Below are 27,972 nucleotides of genomic sequence, written 5' to 3'. Positions count from 1 at the left end.
AGGATACGAGAGAAAGAGAGGGAGGGAAGATGGAACGGAGTGTACTATTTCTCAACTGCTAAGCATAGAGTCTTGAATGCAGAGACAGTCAGAGCGAAAAAAATCATTCGGTAACTGAGCAGGAGGCGTGCGTGAGCAAGCCGGCAGGCAGGGAAAGGGACTGAGACACACATTTCACACACGCACACACAACGTGAGGTTGACTCTAGGCGTGCATTCAGGGAAGTCCATACAGCAGCTCACTGTGGAAGTGAAAGAAGTGCTGATTTTTACACCCCTCATACTCTTCCTTTGTATTCTCCAAACAGGGGTCTGCTTTGAACCTTTACCTCCTCTGTTTTGTCTTTATTGTCACCTATTTATTTTTGTTCGTGAAGACAGAGCAGGATCACCTCTGCCTCCCTGTAACTCTTCTTGCCGGTAAGCAGCATCACTAATGCTCTTTTTCATTTATCAGTTCCTCTCTCTGTTCCTTCCTCCTTCGTCTATTTTGTCTGCATTGTCTTTTTTCTTTTATACAGTTGCTATAATTTTAGCGTCAGCAAGGTTGAAAATAAGAAGATAACACATGGCAAAGGATGGGAGTTGATCTTGTTGCCATGCCGGCATCCTCTTCAGCCAGACTTTAGAGAATTGCACCAGTAGAAAGAGAGAGGGAGGGATGGAACTAAAACTAAGGGGTGTGCTACTTTCCTAGGCATGAGATCAGTGAAACAGTGCTCGTCCTCTTTCGCAGCAGTGTATTGTAGTGTTGCAAAAAGACACCTTAATGCATGTGCACACACATACACACCAAGTATCAAGTCTTGTAGGTGCCTATGCTGCACAATATACCTCAATCTCTAAATACATACACACTCATATTTACTCATGGTGCTATAAAATTATAGAATACATAAAGTGCATTCACGTAAAAAGGTGTTTCCATGCTAAATCCGCTGTTCCCATAACAACAGACGGTCTATAGTGCATGCCATCTATTTCCTTTTACAAATGGCAACCATTTCACACAGCACTCTAGTTATTGAGTAAGTCCCCCATTCTAGCTTTGATAGAAATTACATTTTACGGCTCATATGACATTTAGATTGGCATGCAGGGCATGTGGACCTAATTAGCTTGTGTGTGGGTTGTATGAGTTTGTGTTTTAATTCCATGCATTCTCACACCTACCAGCATTGTTGAAATAGTGGTGGAAACAAATCGGAAGCAAAAAAGAAAACTACTGACAGATTGGTTGGTGGAGGGAAAAAATGAATGAGATAGTGAATGAAGGAATGAACCACTCGTTTTTTCAAAAGAGAAAATGACGAGATTTGTTAATGTGGCATAAGAGAATATGATGGGGTTTGGCTGGAGGTCTCAATAACAGGCTTTCAAGGATATGCAGATAATGTGCAATTTTCCCTTAAGCATAATTACCAGATTCTCAGTTGTGTAATAATTATGACAGAGAATTTATATTAATTTACAAAAGAACTTGACACATCACACAAAACTGGTATCCTTATCAACTGCATATTAAATTTTGGACATAAAAATCAATTATGGAATATATATATATATATATATATATATATATATATATATATATATATATATATATATATATATATATATATATATATATATATATATATACTATTATATTTATTATTCAATAACAATTTAATAATCTTAATTCCATGGCAATCTGCACATACCTGGCTATCTGGACCATCAAATAGATACCTACAGGAAATATGTTAGCCTATGAATCAAACTGTCTCAGGGGATTATTTCCCCCAAATATACAAAATGAAAAGATCCAGATTAGATATTTACTCGTCTGTTGCTAGGACACTCCCTTTGAACATTTTCTAAGAGCATCCGGATTGGCTGATGGAGATGATGTAGCTTTCTTACCCCAAATCTCTCCTCTTCGCCCATGGAAACATGTCTGCCTATACTTCTCCTTCCATTCCTCTTATTTTTCTTTCAGTGCTGCCTGTCTTCTTTCCACCATTATTCTTTATTTCATTCACTTGTCTGGCACTTTAAGCAATTATCAAACTCCTTTTGGAGACAAAGGAATACCTATCACAAAGCCATTTGGATAAATGGTTCCGTGTAAATAAAACATTTAATTGTGGTTTGTCTATTCAGTTTTTCATTTCATATTTCATTTTCTTGACATGAGACATAATGTCTTATACTGATGCAGTGCTTAGGAACAGAACTCTAAAAGCTCAGAGGAGCAGGGATTTGCAGCATATTACAATAGATATACTGTATGCAATGGAGAAATATGCAAATTTTCTGTGACTGTAAAATCAAGTTTAAACTGTAAAATCAAGTTAATAAAAGCAAAGAGATGCAGTGATGACACATATCTGGAAATCTTATAGATGACTGCAGAGAGGACAGAAGCATATTAGTCCTGGTGCAGGCCATCATTGTTCGGTAATTGTTTCGAATGTGTCATAGACCTCACCTCACTTTATAGCATGAAGCTGTTAGGTGAGGATGGAGATATGCTAGAATTAGACACTGGCAGAAGTTGCATAAAATTCATTGATAATTTTGCAAGAAAATGTGTTACTAATGCCATTTTTGCAACACACAACTTACTGGAACATTTAGTTCCAGAAAGATGGTACTGATCCCACTGAATGGTCAACATTTTGCACTAATACACCCACAGGACACAGGAATGGGTTTTTCAGAAATGTTCATGGTTGATTGGCAAACTGAGTCACAATGACTGACTTAATATACACAGATGAACAGAATAAAAACAGGTGATGTATTGGGAGTCACTAATGCTGTTTATGTCACATTTCCTGTTTCACTTCTCAACCCACAAACAGTAATATTTTTGGCATATGGATGAAAAAGAATACTAATCACATGGGATACAAAACTTTCTGGAGGTTTTTAATTTATTCAAAAATGTCCTAAATGGTACCAAACAGGTAATTTTGCCAACTCACGTTCCCAGAATTCGTTCAGAATGCGTCTCTGTGTGTGATTTTACATTGCAATAGTATATCCAGACTGTTCCAACCAATGGGGTTTACACTGGTTTCTTTGCACCTCCCAGTACAGTAAGGTGATGGACAGGCTAATTTAACTATCCCATTGATGTAAAGGTGAATATAGGTGTATTTTTACCTTGAGTCCAGTTTTCCTAAGATAATCTCTGAATCCAAGTTGACCTTGACTAGTATAAAGTATTTAATGAATATGAATGAATGTTCTGAAAAATGTACACTCATTTCAAACGACTTTTAATTTAATCACCACATAGATTTTTTCTAATAATTTCAAAAATAAATAATTTATCTAAATCAAGGTGACAGTGTACCTCTGTAACTCTGAAATGGGGATACACCCTGGCTTGGATTGGACATCAGTCACACACACACACACACACACACACACACACACACACACACACACACAGACACACACAAAACTTATTGCAATGTTGTGTAGCCAATCCATTTCTGATCTGTTTTTGGGAGATAGGAGGAAGCAGAAGAACCCATGTCAAACCCATGCAGACAAACACAAGTTTTACATAGACAGTAACCTGATCTTAGGATTGAATTAAAGCTGTGAGGAAGTAATGAAACCAACTGTATACATGTGATGTCTTCTTGGTGCTACTGTAGAAAAAATGATGATAAACATACCTTTTTGTTCAGAGATTTCCTTGCATTCAACAGACAGCAAGTCAACCAAATGACTCCTGAGACAAATATACATTGTAATAGAAATATTTTAAACATTTTGCATTTAACAACAGCATTTCTCACTGCAATGATATCACTGAGAGCCAAAGAAAAATCAGCTTCATGAGAAGAAAAAAGAGTGTCTGGTATTTCTGCTTTTCATATGGTCTTGTTATCACCTTCTATATCATAAAAGATGTAAGTCATCTGGATTAGTGTTTTTTGTTGAAAGGGATTGTTTTAGAGGTAGGTAGTTGAGAAAAATAGGTCCGGTGGGTTTTGTGGAGCTGGATCAAGATGGATTTGAAAATGCTACTTTTCCTGGACAAAGGACATGAAGTACAGTGTGTTCTTATTTTAGAGAAAATGTACTGAACAGTGGATCCTGGTCCCATAAACAACCTTTCTGCAGAGAGTGTTGGCAAGTATGGAAGATGAAAATGTAAAGAGCATGTAGGGTGCATGCAGTGGGGATGTCAGGAGATCTGTAGTAACCTTGAGATCAGCTTTGACTGTCACTGCTGCAGTGTGGACATGTATGCATTATAGTGTGTGTGTGTGTGTGTGTGTGTGTGTGTGTGTGTGTGTGTGTGTGTGTGTGTGTGTGTGTGTGTGTGTTTGTGTGTGTGTGTGTGTGTGTGTTTGTGTGTGTGTGTGTGTGTGTGTGTGTGTGTGTGTGTGTGTGTGTGTGTGTGTGTGTTTACATCGCCAACCATAAGTAAAGCTGTGTAGCCTGCAAAATAAAGCACACACATTCCTGGTTATTAGAGACACCAATATAAATTCTGCACCAATAAATACATTATTAATAATTATTCAAGAGCTTGTGATAAAAATTATATATACACCTATTCTGTAAACATGAAACATAGAACTATAAAGAAACAAGTATAAAACACATCATAGTACACAAGTTGTATAAGTAGTAATATTTAAATAATAAAAAACATAAACCCATTAAAAAAAACTGAATTCCTAATTTGCATGATCCAACAATACACTTTTGTCACCAGTCTTAGTTCCAACAAGTGAAAACTGTCAGACTGTTGAATAGAGCAGTCAAAGTTTCTGTGTTCACAGCTGGATGTTTAAAATGACAGATCACAAAGCTGCATAGAGTCTGTCAACAAAAAAAGTATTTACAATTTATTTGGTGTCAATCACACACTATTATTCAAATCTGTTTTTATACAGACCGCAAATAAAGCTAATAGTTAAAAAAAAATTGGTACAATTAAATTCATATTTTCAAGTTATTCATGTACAGTGGAAATAATTATTTTATCCCCTGCTAATTTGGTAAAACAACATTCCTTACAAAGAAATAAACAGTGTAGAGTGTTTATGGTAGGTTTATTTTAGAGAAAATATGAAATGAATATGAAATAAGTCCAGGAAAAAAAATTTACAAAATAAAATGTTATATATAAATTAATTCGTATTTGATCCCAAATTAGTCCTGTACCTTTAAGAAAGAACTCCTAATATCAACTCATTATTTGTAAAAAAGGATGTCAGGGACAAGATTGTAAACCTGCAAGGCTGGAAAGGGCTACAAGACCATCAGCAAGAAGCTTGGTGAGAAAGAGACCACTGTAGACATGATCATTCGAAAATAGAAGAAATATAAGATGTCAATCGCCCTCGCTCTGAAGCTCCATGCAAAATTTCACCTCATGAGATAAAGATGATTCTGAGAAAGGTGAGGGATCAACCCAGAATTACACTGGAGGAGCTTGTTAATGATCTCAAGGGAGATCCTAACCGAGGTCCTTCTGCTGAAGAATGCACACTGACAGACTAATCTGAAGTTTGCCAAAGAACAAATGAATGATTCAGAGAAGGCTTGGAAAAAAATTAGCTCCTTGGCATCAACTTGACAGGCAGAGAAAATGCAGAATATGACCCCAAGAACCTAATCCCCACTGTCAAACATGGAGGAGGAAACATTCTGCTTTGGGGCTGTTTCTCTGCTAAGGGTACAGGAAGACTTCACCACATGAATGGGGCCATGCACTGTAGAGTCTTGGATGAAAACCTCCTGGCCTCAGCCAGAACACTGAAGATGGGTAGTGGATGGGACTTTCAGCATGACAATGACCAAAAACATACGGCCAAGGCAACAATCTGATGGTCTTGTAGCCCCCTTTAGCCATGTGCATGTCTGCAAACTTGGCCCTGACATCCTTTGACAGCTCTTTAGTCTTTCCAATGGTGGTGGGGAAATTTGAATGTAAGAGGTTGATTTTGTGTATTTTATACATAATGAGTTGATATTAGGAGTTCTTTCCTAAAGGGTACAGGCTCAAATACTAATTTCACTCAATCAAATTAATTTATAACCTTTCTTAAATTTTTCATACATCTTTTATGGATGTTTTTTTATTTTGTCTCTCTCCATTAAAATAGACCTACCATAAACATTCTAGACTGTTCATTTCTTTAGGGGTAAGGGGGTACATTTACAAAATCAGCAGGGGAACAAAAAATATTTGCCCCACTGCATAGGCTGCATTTTCATATTACTGTGTATTGTTTTTTTTTGTTGTTTTCTATCTTATTTTAGATATGTATTTAAATGTTTAGATGTAGATGATTTGGAAATAAATTATATGAAAAACAAACAAACAAACAAACACATCAAGTTCACCAACTGTCAGAATCGAAGCATATGGCTGATTTTAACCTGGCATTTTCCCATAGCTTACTTATCATTAATATTATATAAGTGGAATTAAATGGCTTAAAATATAACCATTAAAGCATTTCACACCAGAATACATTTAATCCCATTGACAGAAATGGGCAATTAATGTTCGGGCTTAAGATGTATAAAAGGGCATAAGTATAGCTTTTACAGTTTCAGTAGATCATTAGACTGATTCTTGGCTAATCCACTTAAAGCAGTTTGTGAAGCAGTCTGTGTCTCTTCTGTTAATATGGAAAGAATAATAAACAAACAAAAAAAATTTTATCACCCGAAAATTAACAATTATTTATTCTTAGATTCTACTGCAGTGCTGCAGCAAAGGTTAACTGCATAGATTTGCAACGTTCTAGTTTTTCACTTCTGACAGTGAGTGGTGAAGTTCGAGAGCTGCTCCTTAAGCATTGAGTTATCAGTGATTGTCAAAAAGCTTTGATAAAATAAAGAGAGAGCCAAATGAGCACTGTGAAAGTGCAGAATGCTGAGGCCACACATTTACCAATAGCTGGTGATGATATAAGATACTGGACATTAGACATCAGAAAGAGCTTCTTTAAACTTAAACAACCTCCCTTACACCTTTTTTATTTAACAAATTGTGTACAAACTACTTGGAGAACAAATAGTAATTAATACAGTATAAGAGTGAGGAGTGGAATATAAGGAGGTTAATGGAGTTTCATGCATCATAAATTATATAAAGTGATTAATTTATTGCTGTACACATATAGCCCTTTAATGCTATTAAAAAGGCAATACAAATTCAAACACAGCTGACACAGCTGACACAGCTTTTATAATTACAGCACATTTAAATGAGCTGTTAATATAGAATGAATAACATATTACAACAAACGCAATAATATAAGTGTATGATTTGCATTGGTCATTTATGCTTTGAAAAAATAATCAATACCTTCTGACAAATCAGTCTAATTTGATCATATTTATTTTTATTTCTTTTTGCTTAATGACAATTTCCTTACACATATAACACTTTTTTTTATACAAATACATTAAATAGCAAAAGTCACTTTCACACACAAGTCACAAATGTGACGTGGAAAAAAATAGATTCTGCAGCTAAATTTAATCTTGTTAAGAATGAAACCATTTTGGTCATTCAGGTTTTTAGTTTAACAATCTAAAGGCAATGGCACAAACCAATTTGCATGCTATTTTAAACACTCTTGTCTGCTCATATTAAAATATTTATTATCTCCTTCATTGCTCAAGGGGTAGATGAAACTAATCTGAAGTCTGTCTGAAAATGTTGGGTTAAAGGGAATTTTTAAGCACAAGTCCTGGCAGGACTGCCTAGAACAGAGCTACTCTTTTCCTCTCATCTCTCCTTGTCCGTCTCTCTCTCTTAGTGGCCCAATGCAGACGAGCAGCAGGCACAGGGGGCAGCCTGACAGCCATGGCACCTCTGTAACGGATAAGTGTATAGTGGATTAAAGAACAAGCTGCTGGCACAGATCCAAAACCAGACTCTCAGAGAGATCAACAAACTCAAAGATGCACTTTGAGATTAACGAGCATGCTTTTATGTGGGTCATAGCAGCATGTCAATAACAGCTGTTAAAGATATCAATGTTCTTTCCCTTTCTTATCCACTTACATACAAAACCTTTCATATAATACCTATTCTCTTCATCTTCTTAAACCAGTACCTTCATCAAAGACTCAAGGACAAAAGCTTTTGTCAGAGAGACCCAAGACATGTTTCTATATATAGATCGCTGATTTAACGGATGACCTTGAGCAACCATGCGCTGTCAAAAGGGAGGAAACAAAATATAAATGATTTGGGTGAAAGAGTAGGTTTTATTATATTTTTAATAATTAGAATAAAAGTGTAACCAAATGACAGAGCTAATCACCCTGATGATATTTTGCAGAAAAGTGCAGAACAGTGAGTATTGTGATTGAGGCATGTCATAGTCCTTGACATTTTCTATTAAGCCCATTGAAATTGTTCAAGTGAAGAATGAAACATGATGGGACATGCTTTCATTCGAAAAATGAACACAACACAAGGGCTGTGTGAAGCAGCCTAATGTGAAGCAGACATACACATTTATTTTTCAATATCAGCATGTCACAAAATGTTGGTATTGACTATTTATTATTGAACAACACATGGTACTGTTAGCATCTAGCATTCCTGTAAAAGAATGAATATCACAAGTCTTCTTTTATTAATGTTAAATATGTCCTAACAGAAAACTTGATTAACCACAGATTCTTTTCAGCAGAATAGCTTATTGAAGCAACATTTAATCATTTAACAATGAGCTCTTTACTATTAACATGGGTTTTGCCTTGCAGACAGATCAATAACTTCTGACCAATCAATCCAATTCAGTCACATTTATATGTATTTTTCTTTGTCAAACATACAAACAGTTGATCCCTTACCAAAAAATTATCCCAAGAGATTCTGATGTAAACGCAAAACGTTTGCAAATAAAAGAATCGAGGCTTCATCTCTCTCTTTCAACAGCTAATGCATGCAGTGTGAAAATAGTGCATACAAGTAAAACTCTTTCAGTAACCCAAAGAAGCAAAACAAATAAGACAGACAGACAGACAGACAGACAGACAGACAGACAGACAGACAGACAGACAGACAGACAGACAGACAGACAGACAGACAGACAGACAGACAGATAGATAGATAGATAGATAGATAGATAGATAGATAGATAGATAGATAGATAGATAGATAGATAGATAAAATGTCCAGATTCTATTTAGTTACTACTATAACTCATAATGCTGATTATCAATTGGCTTTTTCATACAGCACCATTTTCTCAACATCGAGGACAGAGAGAATGTTGGGGGAAGGGTGGCTCAGTAGAACAGTGGAAGCTCACTCTACCTTCCTGTACCTCTCACACAATTCCTAGTGCTAGCATTCACTGAGGATGATGACTGGGCGTCTCAGCCCCATAGCATCACATTACAAGTCCGTCTAGTCCCAATACTGCAACTTCCCATCAGCTGCAGAGCTGAGCTCTTTGTCTGCACTAACCTCCCTCCCACTGCACTAAGCTAATATTCCAGCCACAGCACATCGACCATACTTATGTTCAGGCGAAATGTGTTCTAATCACAACGGAAAGATTGTGGGAAAAGAAGAAAGACAATTGATTAACAACTGCCTCGCTTACAAAAAGGAAAGAAACCTCACATTCGGACAGGAATTAAAGATAAACATATATCTCACAAAAGTAAATCACTCTGGAGGAGATTCTCCACCTTCTGCTTGAGGATGCCCCACAGGTGCTCAATAGGGTTTTGGTCTGGAGACATACTTGGCCACTCCATCACCTTCAGTTTCCTCAGCAAGGCAGTTGTTATCTTGGCGGTGTGTTTGGGATCGTTGTTATGTTGGAAAACTGCCATCCAGCCCAGTTTCCGAAGGGAGGGCATCAAGTTCTGCTTCAAAATGTCACAGTACATGTTGGAATCCATGTTTCCCTCAATGAACTGCAGCTTTCTAGTACCAGCGGCACTCATGCAGCCCCAGACCATGATGCTACCACCACCATGTTTGACTGTAGGCAAGACACAATTTTCTTGATACTCCTCACCATGGCATCACCACACATGCTGGACACCATCTGAGCCAAACAAGTTTATCTTAGTCTCATCAGACCACAGGACCTGGTTCCAGTAATTCATGCTCTTGGACAGGTTCTTTTCAGCAAACTGTTTAATGGCTTTCTTGTGAGCCAGCTTCAGAAGAGGTTTCCTTCTGGGATGACAGCCATGCAAACCGACTTGTTGCAGTGTGTGGCGTATGGTCTGAGCACTGACAAGCGGACCTTCCCCTTCTGCAACCTCTAAAGCAATGCTGGCAGCACTCAGGCATCTTTTTTTTCAAGCCAGTTTCTGCACCTGACACACAGCACATGGACTCAACTTATTTGATCGACCATTGCGAAGCCTGTTCTGAGAGGAGCCTCTTTTGAAAAACCTTTGTATGACTCTGGCCACTGTACTGTAACTCAGTTTCAGAGTTACGGTACAGCTTTGATTGATGCTCAAGCACAATTGGGTTATATAGTGTCTACGTTAACTGTGGGAGCTTATAAAGACAGGTGTGTGCCTTTCCAAATCCAAACAGAGAGGCTGTTAATATTTATGTACATGTGATTTTTTTTGTTTTTTTAATTTAATTTTTTAATAAATTTGCAAAGATTTCACAATAAAAAAAATTATTGTATCAATTTTGGAATAAGGCTATAACAACAAAATGTGGACGTGAAGCGTTGTGAATACTTTCTGGATGCACTGTACAGCAAGATAACAATATGAAGCCCCAGAGCAATTTAATCTCCTAATGACTCAAATGAATACAAATTAAGGTTTTAGAGTGACCTGGTTAAAGTCCTGACCTGAGCTGGATTGAGAAGCTATGACAGGACTTTAAACTCCTGCTTGAAAGTGGCTTCAGTTTTCCTGAAATCTAATTAAATATAAAGAATTGGGCTAAAAATCTTTAATGTTTTTATGAAATAGTGATATTCGATTGCAATTGTTGCTGCTAAAGTTTGCACAAACAGTTATTAAATTTAGGGAACAATTGCTTTTTAACACTGGTGCTATATTCATTTTTCTATCAGTAGATAAAGTGGCTATGTTTTGTGTTTCCTTGTGTTTTTTTGTTGTCTTAAATTACATTTTGCATGAGGGTCAGAAACCATTTGCTGTGGCAATGTGGCACTGTATCGGCTGGACTACTTTAAAAAATATTGAGATAAAAAAAAGAGCATGCTGATGTAACTGATTACCTCAATAATATTACTGAGCAAATAGTAACTAGAAGGACTACATCATTTTCCTATTGCTCAGCAGAAAAGCATGCTTCAGAATATGCTTGTGTTTTCTTTTTCTAGTCATATTGCAACATTTAAATGGGCTTGTGTACACCAAGGCTACAAAATGATTCCATATAAAACATCTCACTCTTCTGGTATTTGCTATTTCAGATCAAATCAGAATTCACTGGACACTTTAATGCAAAGTTTATGCTAAGTGTAATTAATGGAAAGTTTTGTTTGATTTTTTTTTCTCAAATTTACAAATTCTCAGGAATACTGAATGTTTGCCATTTTACATTAATAGAGATATTTCTTAACACAGCATACTGTAACACAGTACCTACACTCCAAAGACATACTCATCATATAGCATTCAGTTTCCTGTGTCTTTCTCTAGGTGGTGCTAAGTGCTCAAAAAAGACACACGGATTCAAATTAAAGCTGCACCTTCCACAGAGGATTGATCATTACACTGCTTGCCTCAGATCTATTCTAAAAGGAATGATCAGGATTTATTGAAATATTGGTATTTATAATCAGAGAAATAGAGGTTAAAATGTTGACATTCTTGTAACATGCGGCCAGTCTATAGTATTCAATCATTGCTCTAAGCCATTAAGCAATTTAAATCTAATCCCTGAAAAGTTAAATCCATGTACAACTCAAGGACTCAAAGGCATCTTTTGACCTTTGATGACCCTGCATAGCCCTTGAAATGTATTAACATTATAGCCCAGTCAATACACTTACTGTAAATCCATCAGGGAATAAAAGAAAATTATCTCTTGACAGTCTGGCTTTTCAAGCACTACTTAGACTGGGATGTGTGAGACATAAAGAGAGGTGTTTTTACATCTAGAAAATATAGTAATATCTCCCATTACCCAAAAACACACTTCTCTAGTTTTGTCACTTGTAGTGTAGTGACAGTGGTTAATGCTAATGATGAAATAGAATCGAGGACTGTGGTTCATGTGGAGCAGTTGTGTGGTTCAGCATTAAAGTGGTGCACAGCATGATAGCAGGTTGCCTATGAGCCATGGCAACAAGCAGAGCCCTTTGTGCGCTGTGATGTATATTTTTTTAGATTTATGGAGTGGACACAGATGCATAATGCATCAAGCTTTCTGGCTGCTGCTGGTGTTGATTTGGAGACTGTAAGAGAGAGAAAGTATATACTGTGTGTGTGTGTGTGTGTGTGTGTGTGTGTGTGTGTGTGTGTGTGTGTGTGTGTGTGTGTGTGTGTGTGTATGTGTGTGAGAGAGTGTGTGTTTAGAGTAAGCTTATTTACAGTAACAAAACCATATATAGTTTAAAGACTGAATATGCATTACACTATTACACACATTAGTCAAAATAAACAAGCATTATTTTAAATATAATTATTTGACATACTAAAATGTGTGTACTATTTGTCTTGTTTATTTTGCCAGAAAATTTAGCTTGCCTAGTTGACACTAGATGTATTAAAAAAGGAACTTGCAGCAAAAAAATGCAGCAAATATTTTGAGTGAGTGAGTAAATGAGTGGTTGGGTTTAAAAATGTGAGCGAGTGATCAGGTATAAAGCATTCAGGTCAGTCAGATATGTATCTAGGGACACAGAAAAGCCATATTCATATTTATTTTTAGGTTTGTTAATTCGTGCTTAGCAACTTCCTGGTCCTGGTCACAATGAATTTACTTCAGTTGTTAGATTATGTATGGACCAAGATTAATAATGGCAATTAGGCTTCTATGCAGATCACTGTTCATACATACAGTGATGTAAAAAAGTGTTTGATTTCTTATTTATTTGCATGTTTGCCACACTTTATTGTTTCAGATCATCAAACTAATTTAAATATTAGTAAAAGATAACACAAGGGAACACAACATGCAGTTTTTTAATGAAGGTTTTTATTATTGAGTGAAAACAAAATCCAAAACTCCATGGCCCTGTGTGAAAAAGTGTTTGTAAAGTAAGTGAGATTTATCAGTCTGGAAAAGGTTATAAAGTCATTTCTAAACCTTTGGGACTCCAGCAAACCACAGTAAGAGCCTTTATTCACAAATGGCAAAAACAGGGAATAGTGGAGAACCTTCCCAGGAGTGGCTGGCTGACCAAAATTACCCCAAATGCAAAGCGACGACTCATCCAAGAGGTCACAAAAGACCCCACAAGAACATCCAAAGAACCACAGGCCTCACTTGCCTCAGTTAAGGACAGTGTTCATGACTCCACCATAAGAAAGAGTGGCATTGCAGAGTTCCAAGACGAAAACCTCTGCTAAGCAAAAAAAAACATAAAGGCTCGTCTCAGTTTTGCCAGAAAACATCTTGATGAGCCCCAAGACTTTTGGGAAAATACTCTGTGAACTGATGAGACAAAAGTTTAACTTTTTGGAAGGTATGTGAACTGATGACCTATTTTCCAAAAAGTTAAACTTTTGTCTCATCAGTTCAAATACCTTCCAAAAAGTTAAACTTTTGTCTCATCAGTTCACAGTCCATTACATCTGGCATAAAAGCAGCACCCCATTTTAGAAAAAAAAACATCATTTCTCCACAGCGCTGTAACAGACTCATTGCAAGGTATCACAAACGCTTGATTGCAGTTGTTGCTGCTAAGGGTGGCCCAACCAGTTATTAGGTTTAGGGGGCAAACACTTTTTCACACAGGGCCATGTAGTTTTGGATTTTGTTTTCCCTTAATAATAAAAAGCTTTATTTAAAAACTGCATGTTGTGTTCACTTGTGTTTTTTTTTACTAATATTTAAATTAGTTTGATGATCTGAAACAATAAAGTGTGACAAACATGCAAAAAAATAAAAAATCACTTTTTCACACTTTTTCACACCACTGTAGTTTATGTCTATATTAAATCCTCAAGCAGGAGGAAGTCACTGGCATTCATAGTTATTTCATTTCCCATATGTTATCCTGAAAGGATTTTTAGTTTTATATATATATATATATATATATATATATATATATATGTTCATATTCTGCTAATACTAGCTAGCTCACATAAACTAACCTGACAAGACTTCTTAAATACCTTACGCGTTTATAATATTCACTAGATGGCTTATCTATTAAAACATGAAATGATATCTGAGTGGATTTTCAAGTACGGTTCATAAAAGTTAATACTGCTAATGGTGGTTGGCTGATAAACAGCAAATAAATTGGCAAGATATTTGATAAGCGCTTAACTTTTTACTGCAATCGTAAAACAACTAGCTGTGTGCTAGTTTGAAGGGTGTTTAAATCTGTTTCACTGAAAGCATGTTCAGTGACCTGAAGTCTGCAGACAGACTCTAGTCAGTGGAGTTGATAGCTTGTTCAATGTATATTCATTAGCCCAAGAATTTCATTGTAACTTTGTTTTATGTTAGATTTCCCACTGGAACTATACACTACAGTGATTGTAGACGTTTTAAAGGTTTCCTATGCATCATGCAAGACTGCCATGCAATAATCAATAATAACACATATATACCTATATACTGTTGGCAGGAGCTACAGGGTTTAGGGAAGGTGCTTTTAGTGATATGTGTATTCAGTAAACAAGATGCTAGAAAATCGAATACATTTCTTGCCAACTTTATGTCTCTATTATTAACAAAAGCATTCTGGGCTATAATCCAGTATCACTTTGTTAATTGAGAAGCTTAGTAGTCTTCTTTCAACACAAACAAATGCATCTGTCTAACAACAACTGAAAGCATCTACATCTACTTGTCAACACCAAATATTCATTTGAGATTCTTACATTGCTCAAAAGCCAATTTATTTTCACAGTTAAAATAAAATAAAGCATTTTTATTTCTATAACAGACGCTGGTTTAAAAAAACAGATGTATGTCTAACTAAAAATATTCCCCATTTTTACAATACACAAATATGTCCTCATAATGATAAGCAATGCAAATGTTGTGGATGCAGGGACTTGTGAAGGAAAAAAAACATTATTTGAAACAAAAATCTTGTCAATAGAATTAGATTTTGAGAGGCATGTAGAATATCAGCTGAAATTTTTTTTTTTTTTTACAGAATATTAAAGAAGTAAAAGTGTCATAAGATTTAATTTAGGTTATAGTTTAATTATCTGTGTTAATATTTGTCTCAGTGATAAAACCTTTCACAATGATGGACAAAACTTTATTAGACAGCCAAACACCTCTAGTGTTAGCATGCTGCATCCAATACATCAGAGGGACTGCTTGCTCACTTGTTATCATATTTTATTTTAAAAGAAATAAAACAAAAAATTTTCCTTCTCTTCTTTAGGTGGTGAATGCTGATGCTGTGATACTAGCAGAGAAGCAGACAGGTCCCCAGTGGATGCAGTAAAGTGCTCTTGGAGGAAAATTGCAAGCAAAGGTATAAGCATGAAACTGACCAGCTGTGGCCTATGCAACATTCTGTAACTGAGCCATGTGACACAATGAATGATAGAACTGGGGTACTGGAAAGCACAGATAATATAGCATAAAGCCACAAAATGCATTTGCCATTGCATTACAAGCACATGCGACGAGTTGCTGCATAAAAAATGGCCATAGCCAAAAATCAAACCAAAAAGGAACTTGATTTAGTCCTAATAAATGAATTAAAACATACACATATATTTAGATCCTAATATCTTAGACAAAAATCTAGAAATAAATATTTAAACTTTTAATATTTGCACAGAATTGTAGCCATGGCCATGTACAAAATCTTTTGATATAAATATGCAAAGGGTTGAGCAAGTGTGGTCTGGTTTTAGCCTTAAACACTGGTGAGACTGAAGGCATTTTCTTACAGTATCTTACAGTAGTGAGACAAAGCTATGACTTCATGGCTAGCTTCCTCTTTACTACCAAAGACCTTTCTTTTTGCAACTTACCATTAAATATGTTTCAGTTCAGCTATGAGTTCCCTACAATTATATGTATTCATTTAGCAAAAATGAGCCAAGCATATCGTTGAGGCTTGAGAGTATGGAGAGTCTTTCCTAAGAGCCTGGAACAAAAGTTAACCACAGAGGTATCGGTTACCGCAGGCTGCCACTGCACGCCATATAGTTGATATTAATGGTTTATCCTTTCCTTACATTGTATTAGAAAGTCTATGGAGAAAGATAAAATATATACAAGAAGGCACAAAATGTACCAAAGGGTTTTTCTTTTCTTTTCTTTTTTTTTTCTTTTCTCTTTGCGGAAGCTAAATAAATGTTAATGTTAGACGTTAGAATTGTGTTTAGCAGACTTTTTTTTTGTCCACAGGAAGCTGCTCTTAAAGCGTTCTCATAGATACTAAACCCCAGGCCTAGTTTAGGGCATCCTACCAGCCCACACATTTTTTTTTTCAGACAGAACAAAAAAATAACACCTCTATCAGTCACAGACATATACACATGCATGCACACACACACACACACATATACACACACAAACACAAAAACACGCGAGCGCACGCGCGCGCGCACATACCATATGGCTTCAAATAGATGTCAGAAAAAGAGAAGTGTGAAAAGGACAGTGTCATGTCAAGTGCAGAGCTTCTGCACAAATGCACAGTACTTTTTTATGCTACAGAACACACAGCCTTACTGTCAGTAAGCGCATGATTCTGCTGATCAGAGGAACACCTCATTGTCCAGAGAAGGAAGGGAGTGAGGAAGAAGAGGCACAGCAGTGTTACAAGAGAGAACTAGAACAAATCAAAGGAAAGTGGGAGAAGGCAAGCATATCGTTGGCTGGTAGGTGAGAACAATAAAAGTCATGATGTTCATGTTATGCTGAAGTTCAAGCTGCAGAGTGATCGGTCGGTTTGCTGAGCTTGATGACAAGGAAGAAGAGCTGACTTTAAACTAGCTCTCTCAGTCCTGGTTTGAATGGTGCAGCACTGAAAGTTATGTTTTCATATTAGATTTAGGCTTTAATAAGGTAGCCACTGAACATTGAAATTATAGTTATATTGCAAAAATTGTCTTTAAAAAAATACATAAAAAATACATTTAACATCTGTACTATTCTCTGCAGTTTTATAACCATTATTTGCCAGTAATTATTTTGTAATTAATATGAATTTATTTAATGATACATTGTGTATTTCCTGGTACAATTTTTAGTAAAATGCCACAAGATTAAATAATTTGAACAGCATAATGGATGGGGGTATTGGGGGATGGGAGGGGGTGGCAAAATGGCATCCATCATGTAGCACCAGCCAGGTGTTTATACAAGCTAAAATGAAGTGTGTAGCTGATCCCAGCTAGCAAAGGAGGAGGAGGACAAAGCTGTGCGATCCAGCCATGGAAACAGAAGCTATACGGCTAGTTGCCAGGAGACGGGCAGTGATAAACCAGCTGGGAATTGCTATCTCTGTACTGCGCGTGTGTGTGTGTGCATGTGCCGTTAACCACACACTGCATCATCACCATTTGATGCAGAACGTAAGGCTAGCTGCCATTTCAGATAATGTTTGTAAAAGCAGTCTCTTATCATGTCAAGCATTTATTTTCAGTCTTTTCCTTTTATAAATGGCTTTACTGTGGCAACATGGTTTTAAATCTCTGTATGCCAGTGGTGTTTTTATGTTTTCAAGTCAACTAAGAAGCTCGTAGATATTTACAGCATCATCTTTTTGAGAACCTTTAGCCTTTTAAAACGGCCTTCCAAACAGCTATGCTAATTATACATAATGATAAAGCAATATTAATATAAATATAAAATCAGTGGCTGTTCTCCAGCAGAATGAGAATCCAGTTAATTTATGAATTAATGATGATTGTGTTAGATTATCTTTTTACAGTAGAGTTGACGAGGGTTGTTTTTTTAAACCACGCAAGAGTGCAAAACCACAGGCACACAACACAATATCATTTAGATTCATAAAGCAGTATTTGACAATAAGGATCTGCTACAACACGATAGGATATTAATTATTAAGGCAATGATTCGACATATATGACAATACTTTAGAAGCTGCTACAATATGAGTCAATTTAACAAAATGTATTTATAATCAGGGGTAGGCCTATAATAATGAAGACCTGTAATTACTTACAAATCAGTTTAAAAATTACATTTTTGCATAAATGTACCAATCTAATAATTTAGGTCCCCTGGTGGTCTAGTGGTTAAGATGCAGCGCTCCCACCGCTGCGACCCGGGTTCGATTCCCGGTCAGGGAACCATCCCCAGCCACTCTTAGTGCCGGTCCCAAGCCCGGATAAATTGGGGAGGGTTGCGTTAGGAAGGGCATCCAGCGTAAAACATGTGCCAAATCAAACGTGCGGAGGATCCGCTGTGGCGACCCCTAACGGGAGAAGCCGAAAAGAAAGTTTTACCAATCTAATAATTTGATTATTACACCCATAATAGCACATGAGATTAATCATCGGTAAACTACTCCAATAATTATCAGATTATATGCAGCAAGTTCTAATGCATATCAAGATTTTGGCATAACCTTAAAGAGTTCAGGAATCTGATGGTGCTCTGAGCATACGGGGAAGCGGGAAGTTTTGATGTTTAAATCTTATTCCTTGTAACTGAACTACTTTAAGTATTTTTGTGAAGAATTATTGGAACCCTTTTAATAGACTGGTATATGATTGCCATGATTGACTTAACATATAACTACACACTTTTTTTCATAGTTCTGGTCATACTGAGAGTTCAAAGTGTGCAATAAAATTGACATTTATAGTGACTATGAACTATGGTTTCCACAGCTGGCATTCCACTTTTGACAACAAATCAGGAGATAGATGTACTGTATTGATATTGTGCTGTCTTTACTTCCCTTTGTAGTCGCTGTACTAAGTCACTTCATATTTGCTTTATATTAAACTTTCCGCAGCTTTGTCGCATTGCTGGACACACCCAAATTTAGTTTCCAGCTGACAATGTTGCTCATGTCACAGGAAGTGGTCAGTTCTCATGGAAGATGAACGGTCTCTATTTGATTTGTTTCAATGTACAAACATAAAACAACTCTAAGAAACAAATCAAATAGATCCAATCGTTCATCTTCCATGAGAACTGGCCATTTCTAGAACAGAACAGAACATTTTAGCAAGGTAAGGTGCGAAGGTTTAGCCGGTTCTAGAAAAACAGGAGACATGCTAGGATGAATGAAAATCAGCCACTGGAAACCAAAAAGGTGAAAATCATTAGATTAGATTAGATTAGATTAGATTAGATTAGATTAGATTCAACTTTATTGTCATTACACATGTACAAGTACAAGGCAACGAAATGCAGTTTGGATCTAACCAGAGTGCAATAGCAGAGTGTAATTGTAGTGAAATATGGAAATTCAATTTGTTCTTTATAATATCCCATTTAAAACTGAAAATCTAGATTTAGTTTAGTTACAGTATTGTATTAATTCGATTATTTATTTTAACAAAATGTCCAACTTATACATACAGTATTTTACTCAATAATACGTTGCATGGTCCTTGTAAAGTTTATACACGTATTGTCAAAACTTAGCATTTGAAGCGCTCTTGTGATAAAAAACAGGTTATATTGTCTTGTACTGTATGCATCTGTTGTCTCCCTTGCCCAGGTTTGCCAGCCATGGGGAACCTCATTAAGGTCCTTGGCAAGGATTTAGAGAACTGTCCACATTTTTTTCTGGACTTTGAAAGTAAGTGCTTGTTGCTGTGTGGTGTGCAATGTTTCAATGTGTGTGTGAGCTCAGGGTGGATGTGCTGAGGTTGGAGAATGGATGGATTGGAGGAGGTTCTGTGGGTTTTTTTGCACTCGTTTTGTGAAATGAAATAGAGCTGGGAAAAAAAAATTTTATTGTTACACCATGACATCACACCGAAACGCCCCAGTCTTCCTGGTCTTATTACTCCATTCCATCCACACCCTACGCCTTGTATATGCCCCTGATGTCACACATATCTGTATGCACACACACACCACACAGATCTCCATGACCCTCCATCACCCACATACGTCTCCCTTCTTTCTGTTCCAGGGGGCTCATGGGGAATCTCCTGAAAGTGCTGGCTTGCGCCGAACTTGAGCATGGCCAAATAGTTTTCCTTGACTTTGAACGTGAGCTCATAAGCTTCTTATTTTATTTATTTTTTAGTTCTGTTTTTTCCGTAGCGCTGCTTATTCCAATTTTGCGTCCATCACCGCTTTCATTTCATCCTTTTACTTTGTTCCTCTATTCATGTATAAACTTCTTGCATTCAGAGAGTTTCAATGTGCGGTGTCCTCCTAGAGTGACCCATTTTCATTCTGAATGTCTAGCATGACGTATAATCCTTTGCAGTATCTCAGGAATGCTATGCATACATTGAGAGATATGCAATATATAAACCCTTCTAATGTCATTGCTTCTTCTTTCTCCTCACCTTTGGTTTCTGGCTGTGCATAATGTTCATAATCCCATGTTATTTGTTTGTGTGTGTGTGTGTGTGTGTGTGTGCGTGCGTGCGTGCGTGCGTGCGTGCGTGCGTGTGTTGTGTGGTTGGTAAGGTGGTCTAACTGAATAAGTGAGAGAAGCAAGCATGTTAATGTGTATGAAGTGAGGAAGTGAGAAATTCCATTTCTCTGTTCACATTTAACTCTTGTCTCTCCCAAATAGCTACTCCTTTTCTGAAACCTCCAGTCCTTTACCAGCTCCACTTTAACATTTCCTCTTTGGTGTTTCACTAACTCCATGTACCCAATTAGCTCAGACAGGCTGCTATCCAAACCGCACTCAACAAATACTCTGTTATAAAAAAGTAATGTAGAATGACAGCCTAAACACAGAACTAAAATCCTGGAAAAGGTAATAGGTCAGATAGAGGTTTGTATAATGTTTATTTTAAATGTAAACCATGCAGCACTTTGGAAAGAGAACATGGACAGCAGCCTGTTCTGCTCTGTACTTTACTATTTTTGATGCAACAGGGAATGACCACCTCTGTCACAGTTCTTGGTTTCCTTTCTCATAATCCCAGTGATTCAGCTAAAGCAACTAAATACAATTCACAGCTGTCATATGAAAGCTTCTTCTCTCCAGTTCTGACACTATTAATTTAATTTCATATAAACAAAGTTGACACTTGACAATGCTGGTTTAGTTAATATAGGTAATCTGATTTCAAAAATAATAATAATAATAATACAATCCTTATTGATCTAAACAAAATGTGAGTCTGCAGATATAATGGCAAAAATGTCTTAGTTATTAAACTCCCCAAACTATTATATTAACACAGAATGCAACACCAAACACGTATAGATTGTACAATTGCAACATGTAAAAGTGAATTTTCCGGTGTAACTTTCTTACAGAAACAGAGTCAGAAAGAGATAGCAATACTATAACATGCTAGGTTACATATCCAGAAATACAGAATCATATGCAATGTTGAGCCATTTGTAAGGATTTCAGAAGTAGCGGAAACGTCTTTTTTCTACTTGAGACGAGTGAAGGATCGGTAAACTATCAATAGATTGTATGTCAACCTAAAAATAGATTGTAGATAACTGGGAAAGTGGTGGTACAGTGTTTTCATAAATATGCACCAGTTATACCAAACTCAGAATCTTAAATGTATCAGTTTATCAGCAAATCCCCAAAATCTACTTTAATCACAAAAGATCACAACAAAATAGCACCATAAATAGTACCAAATTAATCCATCTTGATTTAAAAGAAATCTCTGTCTCAATGCCTTTGGACAAAACAATCTCTAGGAGAGGATACAGTAACAATAATAAAGTACAGTATGAAGTCTTCCATAGGGAGTGTAACTGGGTGTAGTACTTGGTTTATTGACATTTTTGTGAATCAATAGTAAATTGACCACTTGGCCAGTTAAACTTTAAACTATTGGCTTCCAAGGAGAAAGAAACACATACGAGGCTGTGTCTGACAGAGGTGATAAATAGTCCAAAAGAAATTGTAGGAACATTGGCTGTGTTTGACTTTAATCTTCATTGAAATCCATAAATTGACACCGAGTCCATGTCTGATCTGCAGATGCCCAGCCCACAGAGGCGGAGACAGCCGTTTGGAATCAAGTCAGCGCCGTTCTGGAGGAGGCTCACGGCATCCTAGCAGAGTTACAGTCTTACAGTGGAGCAGGGCAAGAGATAAGAGAGGTGAGCGCTAGTCTCAAGAGTAATCAGTTCTCAGCCACACAGCTGGAAAGCTACTAATTCATTCTGCTTAATGAATATATATATATATATATATATATATATATATATATATATATATATATATATATATATATATATATATATATATATATAATATTTCTCTACTAGTGTGGTTTTATAGGTTTGGTTGGCTCTGTTTGCTTATCACTACTGGGTACATGGAATTTATTCAGCTGTAAGAACTCTCAGATCCTGTAGATCAAAGCTTCCACTCAGTGGAAGCAAATTTACAGATAGAAAAAAAAGGATCAATGCCAATGTCTTTTGTTCTAACTCTATTTACCCACAGTGGTTTGTCAATTCTAACATGGCTACTACAGATGTTTAGTCTAAATTTTGTTTTTACTTTTCTTCAGGCTATTCAGAACCCCAATGACCTCCAGCTTCAGGAGAAAGCCTGGAACGCTGTGTGCCCTCTGGTGGCCAAGCTGAAGCGATTTTATGAATTTTCACTCAGGTTAGGTGAGTGGGTGTCCAGAGTATTTTTTCTTTTTTTTTTAAATAATCGGATAGGTAGGTATTACATGATGTAGCCACCACTTCAGCCAACACTCACAATATGTGCCCTTCCTCTGGCACAGATTTTTCACAGACTGGTTGCCATGGCTACAGCATCCAGCAGAGTGTAAAGGATGCAGTGCTTCCGCGTCCTTCTGCATGGAAAAATGAGAATTTAGCAGATTCTCGCAGAGTCTAAAATAGCTAGTGTACCACTTAATCCCTGGCTATGCTGATGAGCCAGTAACGCAGTGATAAATCTGTGTCATCTGACTCAGAATAAACGTAACCCTCACCTATTCAATAAAATTATAATGAAATTGATCAATAAAAAGATGCAGAAAAAAAACCACATGCAGGCGTTTGTCCATCTTCTGTATCCAGGCACTAGTTCAGCAGGTTTCAAGTCTCTCCTCCAAAACTCCTGATAAATATAATTACTGTGGTACCGCGTGTATTCATTGGTCTGGAAGTGGCGAACAAACCCTTTCTCAGGCTGAAACAAGCTAACTAGCTTCGGGGTTGGCCGACCTCTCCTCACGATGTCTAGCTTTTCTTGATAATGGATTTTTAAGTATGTCAGAGAGCAAATTACTTTCTGTTCCTTAGTCAGCCATTGTGGGCATAAAAAAGTCTAACTCTGACGTATTTATGTGTGCAGAGCGCTACAGAAATGTTTTGCCAGTCGAACTTTTATTTTTATGGAGGCCACTGTGCTCTTAGGAACCTTAAGTGCAGCAGAAATCTTTTTGTAACCTTGGCCAGATCTGTGCCTTGCCACAATATTGTCTCTGAGCTCTTCAGGCAGTTCCTTTGTCCTCATGATTCTCATTTGCACTGACATGCATTGTGATCTGGAAGGTCTTATATAGACAGGTGTGTGGCTTTCCTAATCAAGTCCAATCAGTATAATCAAACACAGCTGGACTCAAATGAAGATGTAGAACCATCTCAAGGATGATCAGAAGAAATGGAAAGCACCTGAGTTAAATATATGAGTGTCACAGCAAAGGGTCTGAATACTTAGGACCATGTGATATTTCAGTTTTTCTTTTTAAATAAATCTGCAACAATGTCAACAATTCTGTGTTTTTCTGTCAGTATGGGGAGCTATGTGTACATTCATGAGGAAGAAGAATGAACCTAAATTATTTTAGCAAATGGCTGCAATATAACAAAGAGTGAAAAATTTAAGGGGGTCTGAATACTTTCCGTACCCACTGTATATATATATATATATATATATATATATATATATATATATATATATAGAGAGAGAGAGAGAGAGAGAGAGAGAGAGAGAGATAGAGAAAACTGCTGCTGCTTATTACATGAGGAGCAAAGATGGCTTCTCTTGAGACTGACTAATGTATGCTGAATAAATATTTTTAGGTCAATATTTTCTGATTGCATGATGTTGCTGTACCAGAAAATGCCCTGCGCAGCCTGTTGGAAGCACTGACGAGCCCACCGTATGCTCCCATGCAGCACCTGGAGAGAGAACAGGCCCTGGCTAAACAGTTTGCAGAGATCCTGCACTTCACTCTCAGCTTTGATGAGCTAAAGGTGAAATTATCACACAGCATGCTGTTTACTATGTCAATGATGCGAAGTTGATGTGCTGTGTAATAAATAGCTATTTTTACAACAACATTACAGGTTGTGTAATAATTAGATATTTTGATTGATTGTCCTGTTTCCTGTAGATGACAAACCCAGCCATTCAGAATGACTTTAGTTACTACAGGAGGACCATAAGCAGGAATCGGCTAAACAATCAGCAGGTACTGTGACAAAAAAACATTTTCAACTTGGAGATTTTATCATTGATGTTTACTGTCTGAGCAAACAATATTTATCTCTCCTGCAGCTAGAGGCGGAGAATGAAGTCAATAATGAAATGGCCAATCGGATGTCTTTGTTTTATGCGGAAGCCACACCCATGCTAAAAACACTGAGCAATGCCACAACTAAGTTTGTGTCAGAGGCAAGTATATAAAGCTTACATATATATAACTTAAAAACTTTGTTTGTTTGTTTATATATTATTTTATTACATGTACATTTTATTACATGTATCACAGAACAAGACTTTGCCTATCGAAGACACCACAGATTGCCTGAGCACTATGGCCTGTGTGTGCCGGGTCATGCTGGAGACTCCGTAAGTTCTGTCTTTTTAATAAACCCAACACAAATATTCTCTGGTCCAGACTTTGCTTTGGTTAGAAAGCTCCAAATGTAGGGAAAGGTTATGAATTTCAACCACAGTAGGCAGACTGTTTAGGAAAGAAATGCTAGAAAATTGCTAGACCAGTATGATGAAATAAACCAACAATACCTTGAAATAATACATGGAAAATAAATTGGAACAGTGGCATACCCTTCAAGCACAAAAAAAATGTAGAGAGCTGTTCATTAGTATTTAACCACTTTGCCCTTTACCATTTTTTGTTAAAACAAAATTATGTTTAGATAATTTAGAAATGTTTGTGATTATTTTTCAATATTTACATATTTTCAGATTATTACATGCTTTGTTTACGAAAGGGCAATTAACAATACTTGGTATAATCACATTTATAGCATTGAAATTACAAATGCTACAAATAAATCTGTCGGTTTTGCATATCTGCAGGCTAATATACCTGCCAATTCTTCCTGCCAAAAAAGTCTGTCAATCTTGATTGTCAGTGAACATGTTTATATCTTGCCACATTTACAATCAAATAGAGATCTGGGCTTTCAATAGGCTGTTTAAAAACATCAAAAAGCTTGCACACAACATGATGCTTCCACCACCATGTTTCAGTGCGAGGATTACATGCTTATAGTCATAGGATGTTTCAGGTTTCTGTTGCACATAGCATTTATTTTGCCAAGGCCAAAAAGTTTGGTCTCATCCAAACAGAAAACATTGTCTCCAACATGCCTTTTTTTTTTTTTTTTTTTTTTTTTTTTTTAAATACTTGAATATTTTGTGCTCATGGGTGTACACCAATAATATAATCTATTCTATGAGGTCATTTACAGCACATAAAAATGTAAATACTTATGCATTTCACTGTAAATATTGTAAAATATTGAAAGAAATTGAAAACATTGTGCTGCCTGCTTTTTAGAATTTTTGGTCTTCAGAGTCATTTTGCATAAGATTCAGTTTAAATAGATGTATTAAAGCACTTTTTTGAAATGGAAACCTTGAAACTCTTAACTCCAGGTTAACTCAATTCTAAGAATCTGTTTTCTTCAGCTGGACAGCTATATTTTTAGTTAGTTTAATTTATACAGCAATTATTTCTTTATATCTTTATATTTATGTAATACTATAATATTTTCAGAGCACAATCTTAAACACAGAATTATGCGTTTATTTTCCCTCAAAACTAAATAAATGACTAAGACAAATATTAAATCATAAAAACACAAAAAACATTTGTAGAACTTATTGTATAGCTCCATCTGAACAAAAATCTGTAAAAATGGAGTACAGCTTTTCACTGAATATATTTAGATAATTTTGCGCTGGTCAGAAATTTTTTTTTTTTTTTTTTGCCTTAACTTTTCGTGTGGAAAAAATTCACACATCACTACCTGAATCTTGCCTACACCAGTCTTCATTATCTAAAATGTAAGTTGACGAGAGAAACAGGAAGATGAATGTAACCTTTTTTTTTTATATATGTAGGGAATACCGGTGCCGTTTTACCAACACAGACACTATGCTGTTCTGCATGCGTGTTATGGTGGGCGTGATTATCCTCTACGATCATGTTCACCCTGTGGGTGCCTTCGCTAAAACCTCCAAGATTGACGTAAGACACACCTTTTTTTTTACCTGCACATTCGTAATGGTTCTCATCATCTATTCACTTATTCTACACTCTTAGAAACAATCACTTTTAAAATCACTTTGTGGAAACCAGTAAAGGTACTGTGTGAAACCCTAGAGAAGAGGATTTCCCTGTTAGAGAAGGTTCCAGGCACTGTGTGTGTGTGTGTGTGTGTGTGTGTGTGTGTGTGTGTGTGTGTGTGTGTGTGTGTGTGGATCAGAAGGACTTGACCTTTCTCTTACACGATGTGTGTTTGTGTGTAGATGAAGGGGTGCATCAAGGTGTTAAAAGAGCAGCCATCAAACAGTGTGGAGGGATTGCTGAATGCTCTGAGGTGAGTTGGGTTTTTATGGAATGCATGTACAGTATATTTTTAGTAATGCTGTTTCTAAAATAAAACATTAACCTATTTCTGTCCATCCTAAGGTATACAACAAGACATCTAAATGATGACAGCACCTCAAAACAAATCCGTGCTCTGCTTCAATGAGGGGAGATGGAGGGAGGAGAGAGAGAGAGAGAGAGAGAGAGAGAGAGAGAGAGAGAGAGAGAGAGAGAGAGAGAGAGAGAGAGAGAGAGAGAGAGAGAGAGAGAGAGAGAGAGAGAGAGAGAGAGAGAGAGAGAGAGAGAGAGAAAGTTGGGGAGATTAAATCAAGCAAGTATGAGAAAGAGAAAAATGATGAAGGAGGAAGTTGCTGACAGAGAACAAAGTATGAAGGCTGGAAGCTTTTGGGTAACGCACCCTTCAGAAACCTGTTTGTTTACATGAATGAAATGCAAAATGTCAATTTCAAAAACTAAATAGGGAAAACAATGGATGGAAAAATATATATAATATATTGTCAGTTGTTCATCATGTCTTTGATTTTGTAAAAACATAAAAAAGAGATTATAGAAATATATATATATATATGTAGGTATATTAAAATGTAAAAAAAAAAAATGCTGAAACAGAACCATGGCTTACCAGATGAGAACATTTGAGGGGGGAAAAAGCATTTATTAAAGCCCTATGACCAGAAACAAAAACAACAAATAAGGTCCATATAACTATGTACTTCTGCAGATTATTTTTGCACATAGATAATCCCCTTATTAAATATAAAGATTTTGAAAAATGGCTTCACATTGTATAGTGTATAGTGTGTATAGTGCCGGTCAGTCTCCGTGCATTTAAATACCATTTGATTTTTAATACACTCGCCTCGTCATCTGCACCCA

The 27,972-nt window shown here is 36.5% G+C and overlaps 2 protein-coding genes across 8 annotated transcripts in view; both read left to right on the top strand.

Annotated features, from left to right (window-relative positions):
- The window catches only part of yars1 (tyrosyl-tRNA synthetase 1), a 239,454-nt gene that overhangs the window by 74,328 nt on the left and 137,154 nt on the right, over positions 1-27,972 (top strand). The window contains exon 1 of one of the 2 annotated variants that reach the window (XM_083523691.1): positions 22,254-22,257. The exons of the other annotated variant lie outside the window; for it this stretch is intronic. The gene's annotated coding sequence lies outside the window, so the exon portion shown is untranslated. Of the gene's footprint in view, positions 1-22,253; positions 22,258-27,972 lie in introns of those variants that run through there. 2 annotated transcript variants of the gene reach the window in all.
- Positions 5-27,263, top strand: fam49al (family with sequence similarity 49 member A, like). 6 transcript variants are annotated; one of them, XM_083523782.1, is made up of 12 exons: positions 5-420; positions 15,534-15,626; positions 19,812-19,892; positions 22,239-22,360; positions 22,777-22,882; positions 24,348-24,484; positions 24,625-24,702; positions 24,789-24,905; positions 25,003-25,082; positions 26,607-26,733; positions 27,015-27,085; positions 27,178-27,263. In XM_083523782.1, the coding sequence occupies exons 3-12, from the start codon at positions 19,823-19,825 to the stop codon at positions 27,239-27,241; spliced, it is 972 nt and encodes a 323-aa protein (XP_083379908.1). In that variant the 5' UTR covers positions 5-420; positions 15,534-15,626; positions 19,812-19,822; the 3' UTR covers positions 27,242-27,263. The 6 variants fall into 6 exon arrangements, with proteins under 6 accessions (XP_083379908.1, XP_083379906.1, XP_083379903.1 ...); XM_083523780.1 differs by lacking the exon at positions 19,812-19,892 and adding an exon at positions 20,232-20,311 and having other exon boundaries at positions 11-420; XM_083523777.1 differs by lacking the exons at positions 5-420; positions 15,534-15,626; positions 19,812-19,892 and adding exons at positions 16,247-16,993; positions 20,232-20,311.

This window comes from Silurus aristotelis (genome assembly GCF_946808225.1).
Source record: "Silurus aristotelis genome assembly, chromosome: 21".
NCBI classification, from domain to species: domain Eukaryota; kingdom Metazoa; phylum Chordata; class Actinopteri; order Siluriformes; family Siluridae; genus Silurus; species Silurus aristotelis.
This window is presented reverse-complemented; position numbering and strand designations above follow the sequence as displayed.

Bases quoted from the DNA above. Each gene is read 5' to 3' on its own strand.
- fam49al (XM_083523777.1), top strand. From the start codon at position 16,800: ATGCACAGTACTTTTTTATGCTACAGAACACACAGCCTTACTGTCAGT. The intron at 20,312-22,238 runs GTGAGCTCATAA...TCTGATCTGCAG, and splicing joins AGTTTTCCTTGACTTTGAAC to ATGCCCAGCCCACAGAGGCG. The intron at 26,734-27,014 runs GTAAGACACACC...GTTTGTGTGTAG, and splicing joins CTAAAACCTCCAAGATTGAC to ATGAAGGGGTGCATCAAGGT.